The sequence below is a fragment of the Carettochelys insculpta genome, chromosome 2 (assembly GCF_033958435.1).
Source record: "Carettochelys insculpta isolate YL-2023 chromosome 2, ASM3395843v1, whole genome shotgun sequence".
Classification (NCBI taxonomy): domain Eukaryota; kingdom Metazoa; phylum Chordata; order Testudines; family Carettochelyidae; genus Carettochelys; species Carettochelys insculpta.
In genome coordinates, this window is record NC_134138.1 from 25,416,329 (window position 1) to 25,438,012 (window position 21,684).

General features: G+C 46.0%; 1 protein-coding gene across 1 annotated transcript in view; it reads right to left on the reverse strand.

Annotated features, from left to right (window-relative positions):
• Nucleotides 1-618: 618 nt before the first annotated feature.
• FER1L6 (fer-1 like family member 6) overlaps nucleotides 619-21,684 on the reverse strand; it is a 97,889-nt gene continuing 76,823 nt past the window's right edge. Inside the window, 8 exon segments of the mRNA XM_074985620.1 lie at nucleotides 619-1,338; nucleotides 2,765-2,865; nucleotides 4,372-4,535; nucleotides 7,234-7,475; nucleotides 14,560-14,658; nucleotides 17,983-18,071; nucleotides 19,716-19,858; nucleotides 21,436-21,596. Coding sequence (XP_074841721.1) covers nucleotides 1,155-1,338; nucleotides 2,765-2,865; nucleotides 4,372-4,535; nucleotides 7,234-7,475; nucleotides 14,560-14,658; nucleotides 17,983-18,071; nucleotides 19,716-19,858; nucleotides 21,436-21,596 — 1,183 coding nt within the window. The 3' untranslated portion in view covers nucleotides 619-1,154.

Here is a 21,684-nt window from a genome sequence, read left to right on the forward strand (position 1 = left end):
TCGAAATAGGCTACTTCGATGTTGGCTTCACGTGTAGACGTAGCCTATGAAATGTTCAATGTTTTGGACTGGGATGGGAGTTGTGCCACTGACTTCAGTGAGGCCAGGATTTTCCCCCCTGGTTTTTAAAATCCCTCATGACTTGCTCCAACCTCCTTCTTTTTGTTTTCTTCCTCGTTCTCTCTGTTCATCTAGCACAATGGTGCCCAATCTTTTCTCTAGTGTGGGCCCCCAAGCACTCCTCATCTGTTTGCAGACTCCCACCAAAGCACATTCCATTTTCTATGATCACCTTTATTTATTTTTAATTTTGTCAGGGACCCCCTGTAACACCCTTGTAGACCCCCCAGGAGTTCATGGGCCCCACATTGGGAACCACTGATTTAGCAGATAGAGCAAATTCTCTTCTCTGTACAAAGCTCTCTCTTGTTATGCAAGAGCACTTTCTCTTTACTGGACATTCTTTCCTGAATCTCTTGCCTTCATTACCTCTCCATCAGTTTTCAAAACAAATCCGGACATAGATTTTTCCTCCTTCTCCTATACTTCCCCATTTCCTCTTTAGTTATTTATGTTATGTAAACTTGAGATTTTGAAGCATAATAATTTATTTTAGAAATTGAAAAAGGATATATGTCAACAAAGGAGAGAATTTCACCTTTGATTTTCATAAACAAGCTCGCTTTAAAAATCATGTACATCAATATAAAATCATGAAAAAACTTTAAAATAATCAATTGCAACATTATGCAAAGAACACCCAGGGTATCCATCCTAGTCCTCATGTTTATGGATAACATTTCCCACTCAGTATTTGATAACATAGATATAATAGTAATTAATATTTATTCATTATAACATAGTTTTTGTGCAGTACCAAAGAATGCATTTTCACACTTAATAATGGATGCAGAATCCAAATTTAAAATAATTAATAAAGTTACAGTAGTTCCTTAATGATAGTGCACATTTTATGGTTGCTTCTGAAAAAGCAGCCAAAGGAGTAGTGTTAAAATAGTTTGAGTCAGTTCATTTTCCTGTCTTATCTTCCCAATTGGCAGAATGTGTTACAGGTCCACTCATCATGTAGTCAAGTTTCTATTTTTAGCTGCATGTATGTGTATGATTAATTATAAGGAGAGATGTAATTGTCTCTAAGATCCTACAACAATCTTACGACTGATTGCACCAGGCAAAGTGTAGATGAAAAGCACCAAGAAGATAATCAGAATAATGAGAATCAGCGCAATGATGATGTACTTCTTGTAATTCCTCCAGATGAGATGATACAAACACTTGAATGGATTTACAAACCAAGAGAAGGAAGTGTCTGGACGGCTGAAGGGGAAAGAAAAGAGAGAAAAAACTTGGTAAGGGAAGACCCAGACATTTCCAAAAGATATTACATTATAAAACTAATGCTGTGTAAAAAACGTCTATAGGCTCCTCTGTATATAGGAGCCTCTGACTGTTACTCTGTGCTGAAGTCTGGTTCTAGAGACTACCACTCCCATGAGGCTTTGGGGAAGAAGAGGGGACTTTTGGCTAGGCTAGAAAAAGGATGCTGGTCTCCTGTTCTTGGAGAGTTAAGGCTGATTGAACAGACTACTTCAAGATAAGGGTGAAGTTTTCTCCCAGCTAGAACTGCTTTGAGGAGCTGCAGCCTGCTAATGACAGACCCTGCAGGGAAGGAACTTGATCTGTGTCTGCCAGAGTGCTGCAGAGACCAGCTCCACGTCAGAGAGCCTGGTCAGGTCATTGCTTGGCCTGGACTGACACACAGAACCCTCACTAAAGTGTCTGCAAGGCAATGAACAACAGACACATGCCAATGCAAGCAAGTAACTGGAACTTTGTTAACTAAAGAGTGTACAGTCAAGGGTGGGAGAACTGATGGCAGTGTACATGCCAGTTATGCTTCATTCAGTTTTGTGTGTATTGTTCATTGATTTCAGTCATGTTTAGTCTGTAACCCTGTCTCCTTAAGTTGTTAAGTGAAGGTGTGTGTTGATTCTAATATGGTCTATTAGATATATACGATTTATAATTACTGTTTGGGAGTTAAACCCAGATTATAACTGCAGTAAGTTTCCTGGAGGTTTCCAAAGGCACACCAGTAAGTGTGTACAGGGGCCAACCAGGTGGAGGCACCACCATTTTACGGAGCTTTAGAAATCAGGGGTGGTAAGAGGATTCCCAACTATCCAACATCACTACTGGGACTCTCAGGGTCTCCTTTAATATTGAACCCATCAGGCACCCAGACACACAAGTGAGTACTTGCCTGCTCCCAAGTAACTCAGGGAGGAGAGAAAAGGAATTACATTTTGGAGGCACCACTGGGATGGAGAAGAAGACATGGCGATGCTGCTGCAGAAGCTGAGAGGACACGGGTGCGGAGGCGGAGGGTCAAGTGGCGGTGGTTTCGTCCAAACGCTGTTGAAGCAGGAACGTCTGGGCTCGGGTCTGTCTGGGTCGCACAGTCTTCTTCTCCATACTAGTGGTGCCTCCAAAATGTAACCCCTTTTCTCTCCTCCCTGCTACCTAACCTAACCATATTTTTGTCAGATAGGCAAATATCTTTACTCCACATATTTGTATTTGGTTAAACTGAGTCATAAAAAGCCTAACAGTCTTTGCTGGAGTTATATAAAGAGACAGTATCAGAGCCAGAAGCAGACACATGGAGAACTCCTTCTAAATTCCTTGCTGTAACTACTGCACCAGCCTCCTTATCTCAAATGGTGAACATCCTCCTACTCACTTCGGTTTCTCCAAAGGTTCAGGTTCCTTCCGAGCTTTGCCTACAGGACTTTTCTCAGCTTCCTCTGCCGTGACTAAGTGGAATTCAGCCTCCACTTTGCCCTACATCACAGAATAAATTTTGATTAACACTGTTCAAATACTTAATCCAGTGGTATTAATGAATAATCATCTCTTAACCCATTAGCCCTCATAAGACATTCACAAAAATAGATGGGCATGATTTTAGATTAGTTGACTAAATAATAAATAACTTTATTCATTAGACAATCACAGAGGGGTAGCCCATGGTAGTCTGTAGCTTCACAAAAAACAAGTAGTCCTGTCGCACCTAAAATACTCACAGATTTATTTATTAGGTAATGAGCTTTCATAGGTAAGACCTACTTCTTAGTTTTTAAAATGCTACAGGACTGTTTGTTTTTCATTCATTAACAGTCTACTGCTGCAGTTCAAGAATTGACAACCACATACTATGAGAAATGATTCTTAGTTTGTGAGGAGCCTATAATAATGTAATTAGATAGGTGCCTCCCACTAAGTGTCAATACTGATAAAAGTCATGTTATCGGCACTTCCAGTAAATTTATGTTACTTGAATTACACCTATCCCTTGATTTATGAACTTCCGATTTACAAATTGTCGCTACAATGAACCATGTAAATTTGTACCTATTTTCAATTTACAAATACTATTTTCACTACAGTGAAGCACCAACCTTCACCCAAGCATCCACAGTGCAGCCAGTGCTATGCTGGCAGCTGCATTTTTGATTTACAAATCTTTCTCTTACAAACAGTTTTAATCAAACAAATTACATTCATAAATTGAGGGAGAGGGGTATTATAGTTCTTTTTTTACTAACAGCCACAGCTTCCATCATACAAAATTACATGGAAGCTACTTTAGAAATATTGCTGTTCAGCTGATCTCTGTGAGATGAGTACTCTTCTGTCTTTTGGTAAGGTACCTATCATAGAGGATCTGCACATGAAAGAGTTACTTCTAGTAATGTAAGGGTATGTCTATACTTACCAGGTGATCGACACACCACAAGCAATTTTCCAGAGTTCGATTTTGCCACAAGTGTGAGGACATGGCAAAATCAATCCCTCTGGGCTTAGCTGTCAACCCTGGTACTCTATGCTATCACATGGAGTAAGGGACATTGGTGTGATCCAAAGAGCCCTGATCTACACTAGGGCAGAAAGTCAATTCTGATACATTGATTGTAGCTAGAATTTCGTATCTGGGATTGACTTTGTTCCCTGGTGTAGATTTAGCCTAAGGGTATGTCTACACTTATGGGAATATCGACGTGCTGGTGGTCGATCTTCTGGGGTTCAATTTAGCATGTCTAGTGGGAATGCGCTAAATCGAACTGTCATGCCACCACCATCGACCCTGATACTCCTGGCAGTCGCAAGGAATAAGGGAAGTCAAGGGGAGAATTTCTCATGTCAACCTCCCATTTTGTAGACAGCGGCAAAAATCGATAAAATAGATTAATAGTAAGTAGCTTGATTTGCATATCTAAAATCAACTTTATCTCCAAGTGCAAACCTGGCCTTAGAGTGTTCAACTTTAGTCATTAGTGATCTGCTTACAGTGAGCTCTCCAGCTTTGACAAAAGGCCACCATCCTCTGACGCGCTTTTGCTGAAATATGGATATCTTGTTCTCATTACTTGTTGCTGTTACCATGCCTATGTCACAACTCTTGGCTGACTTAGCGGCTCGAGGAAATTCATTCAGCTTCATTTCAAGAGAGCCTGGGATTAAAATACCATCACTTAGACATCAGATGTAAAGACAGTAAAAGAAAAACTGAATAATTTGCACATAGCCCAGCTTGGACACAATAGCAAACTTCTCAGAGGTCATATTATAGTTTGCTATCATCTGCATATTTCACACCCAGCCCATGTCTATAGAGCCTGTGAGCATAATGTTTTGTTGCTAAACACATGGCTCTCATTTAAATACATCCAGGTAATTGCTGTCCTAGCACATAAATTGGATAAAGAAAGCCAAGCAGTCTCATGCAAATGGTGTGCAATATGTATGCAGTTCAAGGCATCTCAATTCCAGAAAGATACTGATGCATCAAAGGGAATTCACAGAAGAGAAATAAAAATGGCTAAGGGAATGGAGCAAATAATTTATGAGGAGAGATTAAAAGGACTAAATGTGTAGGGTCCTCCCATCTTCCCAGTTGGATGCAGGACTGATCCATGGTCCACTTTCCATTGACTCATGGAGCTAGAAAGCTTACAAAATGCTCTTTACTTTCTCAATCACTTTTTTACTTCTGTCTCATTCAATCTCTTTCATGTTGTATCATGTCCCATTTAAACTGAAAGCTCTTCAGGACAGCAGCTGGAGGTGCAATCCTATTCCTTGTGAAGTGAATGAGAGTTTTGCCATTGACTTCAATGGGGCTAGGACCTCAGGTCTTTATTTGAGCTGCCACATTTTAGGCTCCCCCACCCAAAAAAAAAAAAGATATGGGAACACCTTGCTACTGTTCGGATGCAGTGCAACCCAGACCACCTTGCTGTATCCCTGCTACCCCAGCATGATCTCGCTTTCTCTCACACACACACCCCAAACCAAAACCCTATGAATCTACATGCAAATCTTCTGAGTCTGGAGCAGAATCATAGAATCATGGAAGTGTAGGATTGGAAGGGACATTAACAGGTTAGCTAGTCCAGTCCCCTACACTTAAGGTAGAAGTTCATAATGACAAAATCATTCTTGATAGGCTTTTGTCCAGCCTGATCTTAAAAGCCTCCAAAGATGAAGATTCTACAATCTCCTTAGGCCATTTGCTGTGGTGCTTAACTACATTGATATGAAGGAGGATTTTCCTAAAGTCCAGCCTGACCCTCCCTTGCTGTAATTTTCACCCTTCTCCTTCTAACAAAGTTTTCATCTGATGAGCTTCCTAAATGGCGTACTTTGCATTTGTTTGAAATTTTATCCTTTTTACTTCAGATCATTTCTCCAGTTCATCCAGATAATTTTGATTTTTAATCCTATCCTCCCAAGCACTTGCAACCTTTCCTAGCTTTGTATCATCTGGAAACTTTACCAATGTTCTCTCTATGTCATTATCCAAATAATGTAGGAAGGTATCAAAGAGAACTAAGTCCAGAATTGATCACCACAGGGCTTCTCAAAATGACTTTCCAGCTTGATTATGAACCACTGATAACTACTTTCTTGAAAGGGTTTTCCAGCCAGTTTTCACCCACTTTGTGGTGGCTCCATCTAACTTATATTTTCCTAATTTGTTTATTAGAAGACCATGCAAAACAGGATCAAAAGTCTAACCAAAATCAAGATATACCTCATCTGCCACCTGTACAATGTCAAAGAAAGCTGTTAGCTTGGTTTGACATATTTTGTTCTTGACAAATCCACTTTGATTGTTACTTATTACCTGATTATCTTCTAGGTGTTTGCAAAATGATTAATTGATACTTTGCTTTATTACCTTTCTGGGTACTAAAGTTAAGGTGACTGATCTGTAATTTCCCTGAAGTCCTTAATCCCCTTTGTGTAGACTGGCACCACACTGGGGCCATGCTGAAGTTTGAAGCTTCTGTATGTAGATGCCTCCCTACTATGGTAACTGAGCACAATATAAATATGTAGCAGAGATAGAGATTTAGAAATAAGTAAGAGAGAGAAGGGAGACAAAGTGTATTCACCTCGATGTTCGTAGGCTTTAGGGGAGAGGAATATGATGTATGAAGCATGTAAAAACAGTGATTGAAGGAGTAATGGAATGTCATGGTTTAAGATACTTTGGGATGAATAACCAGCAATATTGTCTAACAGTGAGCTCTGTTAATCTATAATAATCTTTGAATGGAAGTAGCCACCATAGCAATTTTATGCTCAACTATACAAAACACTTGAGAACATGCTCTTGGCTAGTGGTCCCTCTAATTTCTTCCATCCATGATCAGAATAAATTTTGTTATGTGCACCAAGGCCCATGCAGATATGCATCACCAGTAGAACCATGTGCTTCAGGCACTTGAATCTCTCCTGGGTGGCAGCCCATGAGCTCAGCTTTCAAGGAAGAGTGCACTTGGCAAATATGTGGAAGATCCTGCATTTCAGCATGACACTGATTCATCTAAGTAGGCTCTTTCATTGGTGATTTTTAGACTTTGGCCAACTTTAAGTAATGCCAGCTGTTACAGAAGAAGTATGACTATCATTTAAACATGGGGATCAAGCAGGACAACTTTTAATCAGTCTTAAAAATATGCCACTCAGACCTATGCTTTTATGTCAGACCAAAATCATATTTGTTAGGCATTCCAGTCAGTAAATGGAACCTCGGAAGCCGTTTGATGATTGGACCTTGGATACCAACTTAAACACGGTTTTACAAAATAAAGGTCTATGAAGATTTTAGCAGAAATGCAGTTGGCTTCACCATTTGCTTACCCAGGAAATCATTGGAAGAAAGTCTCTCAAAGTCCCACACCTGGAGCACTAGAACTGCTGGCATTTTCCGCTCTGTTTTTTCCAAGGAAAATATGTTTTCTTTCTTATTGACCACCATTTGTTTCTCAGCTGGGAGGTAGTGGAATGGAAACACAAAACGCCAGTTGAAGTTCCCTTCTCCAGTCAAAGAGTTGTAATGAACATCTGTCTCCTGTTTATCCTCTTCCAGTCCCTTTAACCACCTTTCGCACGCACACAGGTGAATACAGTAAGGTTAATAGGATGGCTATATTTTGAATTCTTGTAATTCAATCACAAGCATTAATATTTATCAATCTTTTCTTTCATAAGCAATGTTAGCAGAGCAACTGGGAGGCTTAGGTGGTGGTTAACCTCTAAAACACAATTCAAATGTGCCTCAGTCTTTCGGTGACTGAAAATCAGTATCAAAAGATTAGATGGATAATGCAAGTTCAGTTTAGGCCAGACTTGTAAAATTCTTATTGCCCACACAGCAATGGCTAATCATTTAAAAAAACCGATGGACAAGCCAACTATTGTGAGTGGTTTCATTATCAGTCACCTTGACAAAGGGTGTATGAGTAGATTTTGAGTAGATTTTGTCACTTCAAGATATTCTCAGGTGCTAATGTAGGCAGTTGATGTTAGAATTCATTATTTGTATCTGCAACTGCTGTAGAGTGAAGGATGTCATGTATAAGCACTGTTTTCCCCAATGCTTTTTTATGGTTTGTTGTTTTCTGTTGTTTAGCAAAGTATCATTTGCAAAGGCATTTTACAAAATATCCATATATGTGTATCTAAAAATAAGTATTTTTGAAGGTATCCAGTCATTTACCAGTATATCTTACTCATTTTTTTTAATTCTGCAGATGATTGGCCATAATGTTTAGTCAATATTTAAACATCTGCACCACATCTAAAAAATGAATGCTCACTATGTATGGGTGGCATTATAACAAAAAGGTGATTCAAAAATATGAACAGTCTCAAAGACGGAATTAAGAATATAAGAATGGTCAGAGTGGAGCAGATTAATGATCCTCCTGCCTATCCAAGCTGTGTCTACATGTGCACGCTACTTCGAAGTAGCGGCACTAACTTCGAAATAGCGCCCATCGCGGCTACATGCGTCGGGCGCTATTTCGAAGTTAACTTCGACGTTAGGCGGCGAGACGTCGAAGTCGCTATCCCCATGAGCGGATAGGAATAGCGCCCGACTTTGACGTTCAACGTCGAAGTAGGGACAGTGTAGACGATCCGCATCCCGCAACGTCGAAATTGGCGGGTCCTCCATGGCGGCCATCAGCTGGGGGGTTGAGAGACGCTCTCTCCAGCCCCTCAGCTCACTGGTGGCCACGTGGAGCGGCCCCTTAAAGGTCCCCTCCCCCTCCCTGCCTCTGCAGGAAGCTGAGGCAATGTGCAGGCTGCAGCCTGCACACGCGGGCAGCCTGCAGCACCCTCAGACACCCACCCAGCGGCGATGGCTAGCCGGCAGCCCCCCCAGCGCCCCCAGGGGATCCCCCACAAGGGGAGCCAGGGCAGCCAGCCCAGCCAGAGGGGCAGCCAGTCTGGGAAGCTGCAGCGGGGCCCCTCCTGGACGGAGGCTGAGCTGCGGGACCTGCTGGGGCTCTGGAGCGAGGAGGAGGTGCTCCAGGTAATGGGGAGCAAGAGGCGGAACGCGGATGCGTTCGCTTGGCTGGCCGATGGCCTGGCTGCCCGGGGTCACCCTGCCCGCACTCCTGACCATGTTAGGAGTAAGGTGAAGGAGCTGCGGCAGGGTTACTCCCGGGCCCGGGATGCGGCCAGCTGATCTGGGGCCGCCCCCGTCACTTGCCCCTTTTACAGGGAGCTCAGGGACATCCTGGGCTCCCGGCACACCTCCTCCCCTCCAGCCACCCTTGACACCTCGGCTGACGAGCCCCAGCAGGCCCTGCAGACGGAGTCCGCCCCGGAGGCAAGCCCCGCACCCCGGGGGCCCCCCCCGGAGGCCACCCCCGGGACATCGTGGCAGGAGGAGGAGGAGGAGGAGGGGGGCTCCTCCTCCGCAGAATCCAGCCTGCAGATCCTCCTACTGCCATCCCGGAGCAGCAGCAGGGCCTCCGACCCCCGGGGATCTCCGGACCGTGGGAGCGGACCCACAGGTAGGTACCCCTCTCTGGTGGACACCCCTGGGCTTGAGGGGCGGGGGTAAGAGATATGTGTCCTGGGCCCCCCACATGCTCACATGGCCATGGCCCCAAGGACACCAGAGCCATGGCCCTCACAGCACTGCAGCCATCAGCCTGTGCCCCGCCCCCCCCGCATGACAGTGCCATGCCCCATCCCCGGGCCAGGGGGGAGCGGAACCTCGAGGGGCCCCCGGGAGGAGGGGGTGGGACACCCCACAGCAGCAGCATGTGATGGAGTGGGGGGAGTGCCAAAGGGAGACTCCGGCTACATATGAGCCACAAGAGCCGAATACCTCCCAGGGCCAAAGGAGGATCCTGGCGCTACAGCTCGCAGGTGACACCTCTGCCCTGAACCAACAGAAGGGAGGAGCCGAGCTGGCTTGGAATTGGGGGGCAAGGGCGGGGGCCACAGGGAGAGGCTAGGGGAAGGGAGAGCTGGTAGGCAGCCAGCCTGAGGAGGGGGAAAGCTGCATCCCAGAGCAGCCCCCCCTTGGGGTCTTCTCCCCACGACGGGTTGGAAGGACTGTCTCTTCCGACAGCTGGTGCTGTCACTCCTGCCAGAAACTGGCCATCTGTGGCCTAAGAAACCTCTCCTGCTGTCAGACCCTGCGGGGTGAAGTGAGAGTCGCTCCCACCAGGGGACGGGGTGCAGGGCCGGGGGACCCCTGAACCCCATCCATCACAGCATCATCTCCCGGGGACGGGGATGGGGAACCTGCAGCACAGGGCTGGGGGGACAAAGGCCACGGCTCGGGGCCCACACTAACGCCTGTCTCCATTCTTCTTCCTCACCTCCTCTTCTGTGTCCTGCACCTGGACCATCACAAGGACCGGAAGAGAGCGCCGGCGAGGCGTCAGTCGTCCTGGAGAGCCCTCCGGGACCATCGCTCCAGGGCAGCCCCTTGGCTGAGGACCGACCGGCCGCGCAGCGGGCTAGACGGCGGGCCCCGCGCCACCAACCGCCGCTGGCGACGGACCCCCAGCTGCTGGCCATCCTCCGTCGGCAGCTGGAGGTCGCGGAGCAGCACCTCCACCTGCAGGAGCGGGCGCTGGCCTGGCGCCAGGAGGCATGGGGGGCCTACATGCAGACATTTAACCGCCTGGTGGACTTGCTGGCCCCCCATGCCGTGCCGGCCGAAACATCGTCCGCCCTGCCCGCTCCTGCAGCCCCACCACCAGCTGCTCCGCCCGTCGCCGGCCCGTCTGCCGTCGCCCCGCCACCCACCCGCGAGGGCCAGAGCGCCGAGGGACCCCTGGAGCCACCTGACACTCGCCGGCCCCGATACCTTCCGGTCCAGCCCGCTCCCACCCAGCCGCGGACCAGGCTGCAAGCGCGGCGGGGCTCCCAGCCGGCCACACCCAGTGCCGGGCTATAGGGGCAAGGGGCCCAGGACGTGGCCCCCCCTTTGTATATAGTTGCACCCTGTTTGTTTGGTCCCCCCGTTTGCCCCGTCCCCCCCATGTAAATAGTTCTCCCCTTTATCCTCCCTGGTTTTCTTTTTATTATTTATTGCACATTGTTGTTTCTTTGCATTGTTTTATTGTTCTACATATTGCTTTTGTTGGACGTTTGTCCCTAGTTTTCTGTTTGTGGTTCACATATTTCTTTTTACATCCCAAAAAAAAAAGGTTCTGAAAGACAAAAAAAAAGTTTACGTTCAGCCACAAGTGCGTGCTGTCATTTGTCCAGGACAAGTGGGAGGGGGGTGCGGTGGGGTGCTCCATGGTGTGGGCGTTGGGGCAGGAGTGTGGGGGAGGAAGGGGCGAGCAGTAGGGGGCCTGGGCAGAGTTCACCCCGCGTCCTGTTCGTCGAAGTGGGCCCGCAGGGCCTCCCAGACCCGGGTCCCCTCGGGGTCCACCTGCCGACTGGGGGCAGCAGGTGGCTAGACGTGTGCCCTGCCGGCCTCCGCAGCCCAGCCCTGCAGAAAGGTCTCTCCCTTGCTCTCGACCAAATTGTGCAGGGCGCAGCAGGCACCCACAATCTGGGGGATGTTGTTGGGGCCCGCATCCAGGCGGGTCAGGAGACATCTCCAGCATCCCTTCAGGTGGCCAAATGAGCGCTCCACCACCTGGCGCGCACGGTTCAGGCACTCGTTGAAGCGCTCCTGGCTAGCGGAGAGATGGCCCGTGTAGAGGTGCATGAGCCACGGCCGGAGGGGGTAGGCCGCATCTGCGATGACGCAGAAGGGCATGGTGGTGTCCCCCAGAGGGATCTCCCGCTGGGGGATGTAGGTCCCCGCCTCCAGCCGGCGGCACAGGCCCGAGTTCCAGAAAACCCGGGCGTCGTGGGTGCTGCCAGGCCATCCCACGTAAATGTCCTGGAAACGTCCCTGGCTGTCCACCAAGGCCTGGAGGACGACAGAATGGTAGCCCTTGCGATTGAGGTATCGTCCGCCACTGTGATGCGGGGCGCAGATGGGGATGTGAGTCCCATCCAGAGCCCCGAAGCAGCTGGGGAAGCCCAGGGTGGCAAAGGCGGCGATGGTGGCATCTGGGTCCCCCAGCCTCACGAGCCTGTGCAGGAGCATGGCGTTGATGGCACGCACAACCTGCAGAGAAAGCACATGGGACGGCACCAATGAGGGGTGAGCAGGGTGTGCGTGGCCCTGCCCTGCCCTGCTCTGGCCCCCCTGCCCTGCCCCAGCCCCCCTGCTCTGGCCTGCCCTGCTCTGGCCCCCCTGCCCTGCCCTGGCCCCCCTGCTCTGGCCCCCCTGCCCTGGCCCCGCTGCTCTGGCCCCCCTGCCCTGCTCTGGCCCCCCTGCCCTGCCCTAGCCCCCCTGCCCTGGCCTCCCCCCGTGGGTTCGCTTACCTCCATGAAGACAGCCCCGACGGTGGCCTTTCCGACACCAAACTGCTGTCCCACGGATCGGTAGCTGTCCGGAGTGGCCAGCTTCCAGACAGCGATGCCGACCCGTTTCTGCACCGTGAGGGCACGCCGCATGGCAGTGTCCTGGTGCCTGAGTGCGGGGGTGAGCCACTGGCACAGCTCCAGGAATGTCTGCTGGGTCATCCTGAAGTTCCTGAGCCAGTGGTCGTCGTCCCACTCCCCAAGCACCAGCCTCTCCCACCAGTCGGTGCTGGTGGGGTAGCTCCACAGCCGCTGGCGTGTGAGGCAGGGGGTGGAGCGGGGTGCTACAGGGGTAGGGGTTGAGCCCTGCTGCCCTGGGGGCATCTCCTCCCCTGGGGCAAGGAGGTGCTCAGCTGCCTCCCACATGGCATGGGTCAGGGCAAGCCCTGCTCCTGCCGGGAGGGCTGGGTGGACCTCTAGCTGCTGCTGCTGCTGCTGCTGGGGGTCCATGACTGCGGCGCCCGGGGTCTGTGTGACTATGGCTCCTCAGACCGCGTGCTGTGCAGGCTGAGTGTGTCTGGGAGGGGCCCTTTAAGGGAGCGGCTAGCTGTTGCCCCGGAAGCGCTAGTCCGCCCGTTGACCCTGTCTGCAGCTGTGCCTGGCATCCCTATTTCGATGTGTGCTACTTGGGCGTGTAGACGTTCCCTCGCTGCGCCTATTTCGATGTTGGGCTGAGCAATGTCGAAGTTGAACATCGACGTTGCCGGCCCTGGAGGACGTGTAGACGTTATTCATCGAAGTAGGCTATTTCGATGTCGCAACATCGAAATAGACTACTTCTATGTAGGCTTCACATGTAGACGTAGCCCCAGAGTCCTGTCTTCTGACGATCACCAGAGCCAGGTGCTCTCAAGAGGATGAACAGAACAGGACAATTTTTGAGCAATCTATTCCCCATCATCCAGCCTCAGCTTTTAGCAGTCAGAGATTAGGGACACCCAGCACATAAGGAATGCATCCCTGACCATTTTGGTTATAGTCTCTGATGAATGTACCCTCCACAAACTTATCTAGTTACTTTTGAACCCAGTTACAGTTTTGGCCTTCACAATATCCTTGGCAATGAGTTCTATGGGTTGACTATGTGTTGTGCTTCCTTTTGTTTATTTTAAATATTTTGTCTATTAATTTCATTGGGTGACCCTTGCTTCTTGTGTTATATAAAGGAGTAAATAACACTTCCTTGTTTACTTTCTGCAAATTATTCATGATCTTATAAACTCTATCACATCCCCCTTCACTGTCTCTTTTCCAAGCTGAAAAGTTCTAGTTATTTTAATCTGTCTTCATATGGAAGCTATTTTATACCCCTTATAATTTCTGTTGCCCTTCTCCTCTTCTAATATATCTTTTTGGGATGGAACAAATAAAGCTGCATGCAGTATTCAAGGTGCAGGAGTACCACAGATTTATATAGTGGCATTATGATCTTGATTCTCTTATCTATCCCTTTACTAATGGCTCCTACAATGCTGGTAGCTTTTTTGTCTGCTGCTGCACATTGATCAGAAATTTTCAAAGAACTATCCACAATATCACTCAAGAGACAGATCTTGGAGTTAACAGCCAAAATCATTTTGTCAGTAAGTTGGACTTATGTTTTCCAATCAGTATTGCTTTGCATTATCAAAACTGAATTTTGTTGTCCATGTACTCAGTTTTGTTAGTTGCCCTTGTAAATCCTCACTATCAGCTTTAGAGTTAACTCTCCTGAGTAATTTTGTAATTTTTCAGTTATGTAATAGCAACAGCAAAGGTAAGCTATAATATGCTAGCAAAAATTCTTCACATACACTTTTCTCATACATTCCCTCACAGAAATGCCCAGTCAACAATTAACTAGTCAGAATAGATTTCCCAAATGAATCTCCTATGATACTCCTCATTTTTTATTTCTAACTTCACTAAGTTGTTTATAATTACTCTTCATGCATTATCTAATGTCTGCATTCCTAGAAACCCTTCAAGTTTAAGATGCTATTGGCATTAAAGCCATGAAATTTTGGGCTGGATTCCCTACTCATACCGGATCAACGCAGTTCTCCTGATTTTACTCTGAGAGGTGAATTAGATTAATGAGTCCACAGTTAAGAGTGAAAGAGGACCAACTAGTTTCCAGAATGACCAGCTATTTTTGGTAGATACTCACAACAAATTATCAAGATCCCAGAAATGTCTCATAAGGAGAATAGCCTTGTTAATGCACCACCATAAAATTCTAAACCACATGTGAATTTTCTTGTCAAGGAGTAAACAAAGAGAGGCAAAAAGTTCAGATGAACTCACCCTTTTACATAGATATCACTTGATTTTTGTCCTGTAAAGATATTCTCATCCTCTAAAATTACATCTTCTGTATTCCAGATGATTACTCTCAATTCGTAACTGAAAAAGAAACCAGCATTGTGCACATTTCAATTCAGGGTAGCAAAAGGCCTTCTCCTTAATTTCTTATCATCTCTCCTGAGCACACATAGAGCCTGAGTCTAACCAGACACTGGTATGAATCAGCAGTGACTTAACATACGGCTATGTCTAGATTACAGCGATTTGTTGACAGAAGTTTTTGTCCGAAGAAATCTTCTGACAAAACTTTGGTTGACAGATCGTGGCCAAACTGCCAAGTGGATTCCAAGAGTAAGCCACTTGTCAGAGACAAGCTGGACTGTCTGGCCCCTCTCTCGACAAAACAGCCAACTGGAAGCACAGCAGACGGGGCTGCTCAGTGCTCTGTCAACAGAGGGCTCTCCCAGAACATCCATACTGGCTTTTTGTTGACAGATCTCTTTCGACAGAGTTGTTATGCCTCTTAAGAAGGGAGATAAGACTGTTGACAAAAGTGCTGCATCGGTTGATTTACTGTCAACAGAACACCTTGCGAGTCTGGATGCTCCCTAGTTTTGTTGACAAAATGGCAGTTGTTGACAAAACCCTCTAGTGCAGACATAGCCAAAGAGTGTTACGTTGATGTAAAAGTGGTTTGAATGGGATCAGTATCGGACTCCTTGGCTGTGTCTACACTAGCCCCAAACTTTGAAATGGCCACGGAAACGGCCATTTCGAAGTTTACTAATGAAGTGCTGAAATGCATATTCAGCGCTTCATTAGCACGCGGGTGGCCGCGGCACTTCGAAATTGACGCACCTCGCTGCTGTGCGGCTTGTCCCGACGGGGCTCCTTTTCAAAAGGACCCTGCCTACTTCGAAGTCCCCTTATTCACATCTGCTCATAGGAATAAGGGGACTTCGAAGTAGGCGCGGTCCTTTTGAAAAGGAGCCCCGTCGGGACGAGCCGCACAGCGGCGAGGCACGTCAATTTCGAAGTGCTGCGGCCGCCCGCGTGCTAACGAAGTGCTGAATATGCATTTCAGCGCTTCATTAGTAAACTTCGAAATGGCCATTTGTGCGCCATTTCGAAGTTTGGGGCTAGTGTAGACACGGCCCTTGAGTCTCTTGGAGGGTCTCATGGCATGACAGAATTAAGGGCTGTTCTCTTAGCTCATGAGATTGGAGAGTGACAACAGGTGGCACTGTCAGCCTCAGCACAGTGGAAAATTCCTTCCTGGTTATTAATATATGTTCTCTTTTAATTCTGATCACAAAAATACTGCAGTGAAACAGGGCTGGAGTGGACTGAGCAACATCATCTGACCAGCCACAAGTACTGAGCAACTTGTTAATGAGAGCAAAAATGATTCAGACAGACAGGTGGTTTCCTTGTCAGAGACTTTGCTGTTATTGACAGTATATGATATGCAGTGTTGTCTAGAGCATGAAAAAAAGAGAAAGAATGCTGTTCAGAGCCACCTTTGGGGAGCATGGGTAAATGTAATTTATAGGAGAGACATTCTGTAGCACTATTCAAGAAAGGGAATGACTTTCTCCCCACTCATTTCATTCTGAGTAAACATGTATACTACTGGTGGTAGAGATCCTAGAAACATGCATCTCTAGATGTTTGTCTTGTACCACTTTGGTACACACTTCTTCAGGCTAATTGACATAAATAGGGTGCCCATGTCTCCCTGTCCCTTGGGACAGGGTGATATGGGGAGGAGGGGCAGCTCCTCTCAGCTCCATAAAGCCCCAGGGACCGGGAAGGAGCTGGTGGCCACCGGTGCTCCCCAGGAGCCTGGGGAAGTGGCAGCTGCCAGCACTCCTGAAGAGTCCTGGGGAAGTGAAAGCTGCCAGCACTTCCTGTCCCTGCGCAGCTGCTGGCAGAAAAGGTCGGGGGCGGGGAGGGAGGAGCCAAACACTGGACAATTCATCCCTTTGAAAAAATAAGTCAGGATGCCTTTTGGCATCTCAAATACTGGACTGTCCTGCCCAATATGGGATGGATGGTCACCCAACGCATAAAGCATCTTCCAAAGTCAAGATCTCTTGCAGAAATCAAAACCCCTCCAAGGATTCACAGTTCAGCAATGCTGACATGTGTTCATGTAGACTGTAGCATGACAGGAACATTTTGTTCTTGCGAATATTAGGTGCAAATCTTTCTCATTTCAAAAATTCACAGCTGATTATAAGCTTCATGTAAAATCCTAATATAAAGAAAGCTCTTATTAGACTGTGTCCTTTTTGTCAGTGTATGGACCTTACCTAATTAGGTATAGGTAGGAGCATAATATTTTATAGAATCTTTTGTTGAAACATAAATAATGCTTACAATGCTTTTGTGAAACTGTCTCAGACAAAAAGATTACCTGACAAAGACCTTATTAAAGTATCTTATTTCAGATAATTTGGGATGAACCATGAATTCTCCTAGTCATTGGTTGTTATCTATCAAACACTCACTGCTAGATTAACTTGTTTGGTGCAATGTCAGAGTAGGAGATCTGTCTGCCTGAAGTAACAGAGATGATTAATATTCCAAACAGATCTCTCTCTCTGCAGCCTGCCTTTTGTGCTTCTTGATCTCATTCTTGCCCAAAATAGCAAAAATACCTCAGGTACAATAATATGAGATGAAAGATTTTGACCAATGGTCAAGTACATTATGTGAGAGAGCTAAAGAGACATGGAGACTAAATTGGTTAGAGTACTGTGGAAGGATGAAAACTCTGACTTATTGTAGTTGTCTCTTGTACTCCAGTCTTTTTAGCACTGGATGAATCACATGAAATCTTTAAATCAAAATCGGATGCCTTTATAAAAGATATGGTATAGGTCAAACAGAAGTACTTGTTTGATGCAGAAATTATGGGTAATGTTCTAAGCCCTGTGTTGTGCAGCAGCTCAGACTAGGTGACCATAGTGCTCCTTTCTGCCTTTAAAATCTATGAATCTATGGCATTGTTTCTGAGCTTGAATAATATTTTGCAGCTATATTTCTCATTGGACATTGGGTCTTATTTATTTGGCTTTGTACTACAGACTATAAAGCTATGAACTGCAGCATGTGCTGAAACGTTGTACCAGACTTGCCTGATACAGACTCTGCTAGGTACCAAATGGTACATAACTCATGCCAATGTAGTCCTGTTTGAAATGATGCCATGTTAACATGACCTAGACACCTTTCAGCACATGCTAGCAGAATGCACATGGGGTAGTTGCCACACAACTGTTCAGAGCATACTGAAAGTCCCCCTTTCCCCCGCCCCATCCCTGGCACTGGGGAGCTGTAGACAAGCCCTTTGAAAGATTATTTTTGCAAGCTAATGTGAGTATGTGGGCAGCACAAAAGCAAGCCATCCTGAATTACCCTTTGGGTTTCCTTGGTGAAATATCAACAGGTGGTCCTGGTGGAGGCATATCTTTGGGAAACATGTCCACCCACATCTGCACGCGACCCTTTAAGGAAAGAAACAAGCAATATCATCACCCTTCTTGAGTGAGAATTTTAAATAGCACTAAAAATTTAGTGCTAAATTCAAAATGCTTCACAATCAAATTTTCTTCTAAAAATACCATCCAGGTCATTACAGTATTAGGAAGCTGGCTGCTCTATGGTTTTTTTCATGTACAGAAACTATATCAGTGGTATATGATCTCATGAAGAATCAGTATTTCAGCCACTGGGTGAAAAGACTGTATTTTCAGATTTTATGTTTGGTTCTTTGGACCTCCCCTCCCTACAGCAATGTTATTCATCTGTGTTAGAACCTGGTGCATCATTTCTGTCTGCTCCCATTCTGCACTGTGTGCTCTAACCTGCATAAGAACTGGGTTGCACTAGCCCCCAGTCTTGTGGTTGTCCTGTAACTCCTACTGCTATTGGCTGTGGACAAGTGCGGTAACCTCCAGGCAGATACTGCTTCACTTCTGTTTCTACTTATTTTATTACAGGTGTTTATATAGGGGGAAAGATGTTTATCGGAGAGCTAAACCAGAACCATATTTCTATGTCTGTAGCCAATCTCAAACTTGATCCTGCTGTAGGATTTCGATATGTTCAGAAGTTAAACGTTTTCAATGGTTTTTATTCGTTGATTCCTAGTAGTGCAGGACATGGTGATACATGACTACAAGAGAGGTGTTTGCAAGAGACCCTATTCTTAGGAGATGTCCAGGCCAACTTTAGAGATTTGGGAGGGTAGAATAATTATTTCGATCTTTAATTGAATGGAACTCAGAGTGCGAGCTCGTTTTCAGATTGGCCCTCACAAATAACATTACCTTATAAAAAATCAGTAACTATCGGAATTTTCATCACTATCATTGTGCTACAGACTAGCAGAACTCCAAAGTAATGAAGGTAAACTCCAAGTTCCCGAAGTGGAAGTCCTACCTGAGCTAAAGAGGGATCTACATCACCTGTTCACACTATAACAATAAGTATTATCCAGACACACCTGTTGAGCAATTCCGATTCCTCTACATAGACAGTTTGGAGAGGAACCAGCACATTTATTGAAGACTTAATTATATTCTCCAAATGAAATACATGCATGTATTTATATAGATATTCATTTTAACAGATACTCAAATTCCAGTGGCTTCATTGTGTCTTCATGAAGTCAGTGAGACTTAAGTATGTGCTTATGTGCTTTACTGCAGTCAAATTCCTAAGTAGTTATTTTCAGATATGAGCGAAGGGATTCTTGATTAGATTCCTGGAAAACGAAATTGTTGTGGTGAAGTTAAAACTGAGAGCATGCTTACAAGAACTCTTATAAGAACTGGGAGAGGAGAAGCAATACTCATTAAAATTCAGTGAAATACAGCATTAACATTAAATTTACAAGAAACCCCAACATTTGAAAGTATGAAAATTTGAACTTAAACCAGACCACTCTTGCTTAGGTGTCTAAATATGAATTTAGGTGCCTCACAGTACATATGCACAGATGACAGTTTTGAGCACTTATTATTTTGTGCAAACTATAACGGAAACAGGAGAACTTGTGAGATTTCCCTCTTAGCTCTGATACCGTAACTGAGACAACAATGAAAAACCTCTTCCATGCTCTGTGCTTTCACTGTAGGCTTATCTACCTGTTCCATGCCTGGTTTATCCTTGTGATAGAGAGGCCGGGTCTCAATGTGTTCTGGAACCAGCTTACATCCAACCCCTGGGATTTCATCCCAGGAACGTAAAACTTTTAGGGCAAGTTCTTCATAGGATTCAACTGGCTCTTCTATAGGAGAGAGCAATTTAAAAAAAGAACAATCAATGCAGAATTTGCATATTAAGCCTGTGATCAATATGGTCTGCCAGTTATAAATGACACATGTTAAAAACCTGTTCTAGTTTAGAGCAGTGTTTAATGCATCCCAGGTAAGAACACAGATGCAATAAAACACATTTATTCCTTTGCAAAAGAGCACCCACAGGAATAACTGAAAGTTCAGTGCTGAGAAGGAAACTAATTACAAAATACCAGGCATTTTTACAAAATTGCAGGGACCTATTTCAGTGCTGTATTTAACAGTGCAATGGAAAAGATTTGCGAGCTTGCATTCTTCTTCTAAATAATTGAGTCTTTTTAAAAAAAAATGCATCCAATATAAGTACAGGGGATTTGGCACTTCTTCCAGCTGCCAGGAAGCGTCAGTGAATAAGTGTGAGGCATTGAGCATTAATCTTATTTTTACCTAGTGGTGGCAACAGTGAAGATCCCTGAGTGCCAAATTCAAGTGAAGGGAGCAGAGAGAGGCCAGTGGTATACATGGGCAAAATTACGCTTTGTCCTGGGCAGTGTTGTCCTGAGCAGGGGAAAGGAGGACTAACCTGCAGTTTCCCAGTGACACTGAAAAGCTTACCAGCTCCACTGGCACTAGGGCAAGGATGCTGGAAGCCTGCTATTGCAATCACTTCTGCTATCATGTACCTCTTGGTGGGCAGAGGTTCATGTCTAGCCCTGCTCTGCCAAGGCCCCTCTGGAGTCATTTATTCATCTAGCACTCTCCTACCTAATGCATCCTTGCAGGAAGAGCCATCATTTGACCCTATCCTTAGAGTGAAGCATGCTGAGCCCTATCCTCCCTGTTGTTCTTGGTCTGCTTCCCTGCAGAGGAAACAAGGCCACGGTAGATGAACTTAGACAAAGAAGTATGCTGAAAATAGACTGGACACTGATGAGAGTGGAAAGCACTGCTTCCCTCCCTTGGGCTCCCTAATGCATGTTATCCTCTTGCCATCTTGTTCCCTACAATACACAACCTAGCCACTGGTGGCTCTGTGCTGCCCTACACCCCTCACATCTACACAGCTAACCATGTGCTGGCTCTGTTCCTCTTCTCTGTTTGGTGCTTCACTCTTCCTCCAGTGGATGCAACAGCTTCTTGCAAAGCCTTTTGGACTCATGGACCCCTACGCTCAGTAGGACTACAGACTGCAGGATTTCTACCAATGCACTTGTTGAACAAGTGATGCTAATGGTAATAATTAAAAATAAACAAGAAAAGTAACAGTTAGGAGAGGCAGCATGGCCTAGTGGATAACGCACTGCACTTGGAATTAGGAGACCTGGGTCCCGTTCATGAATCGATTGTTGAGCAGCTGAGTGACCTTGCACAAGTCCCTTCAATTCTGTGCTCCTATTTCCCTTCCCATTCTTTGTCTGACTTTGTCTGTTTAGATGGTAAGCTACTCAGGGCAGCGATTGTCTCTTGCTGTCTGCTTGTCCAGTGCCTACAACAATAGACCCCTGTGAGAGGCGGGACCTTTCGGGTCTACTGTAACAGACTAACTAATAATAAATGGTCTAATTACCATTCTCGTCTTCATTAAAGATTGTCTTCCCAGTGAATACTTTGGTTCCTATTTGTATCTCCCTGGGTCGCTTGTAGGGCCCATTCAGTTTGTTGTCCTTGCATAGCTTGTTAAGGATCTCAGTTGGCTTAACAGCATCTCGCCAGGCATTGTACCCTTTTCTGCAATGAGAGGACAAAGAGAAGAAAGGAATGGAGAAAATTTTCTGTTCAGTTAGAGGCAGTAACTATTTAAGAGCTCTCACCCGAG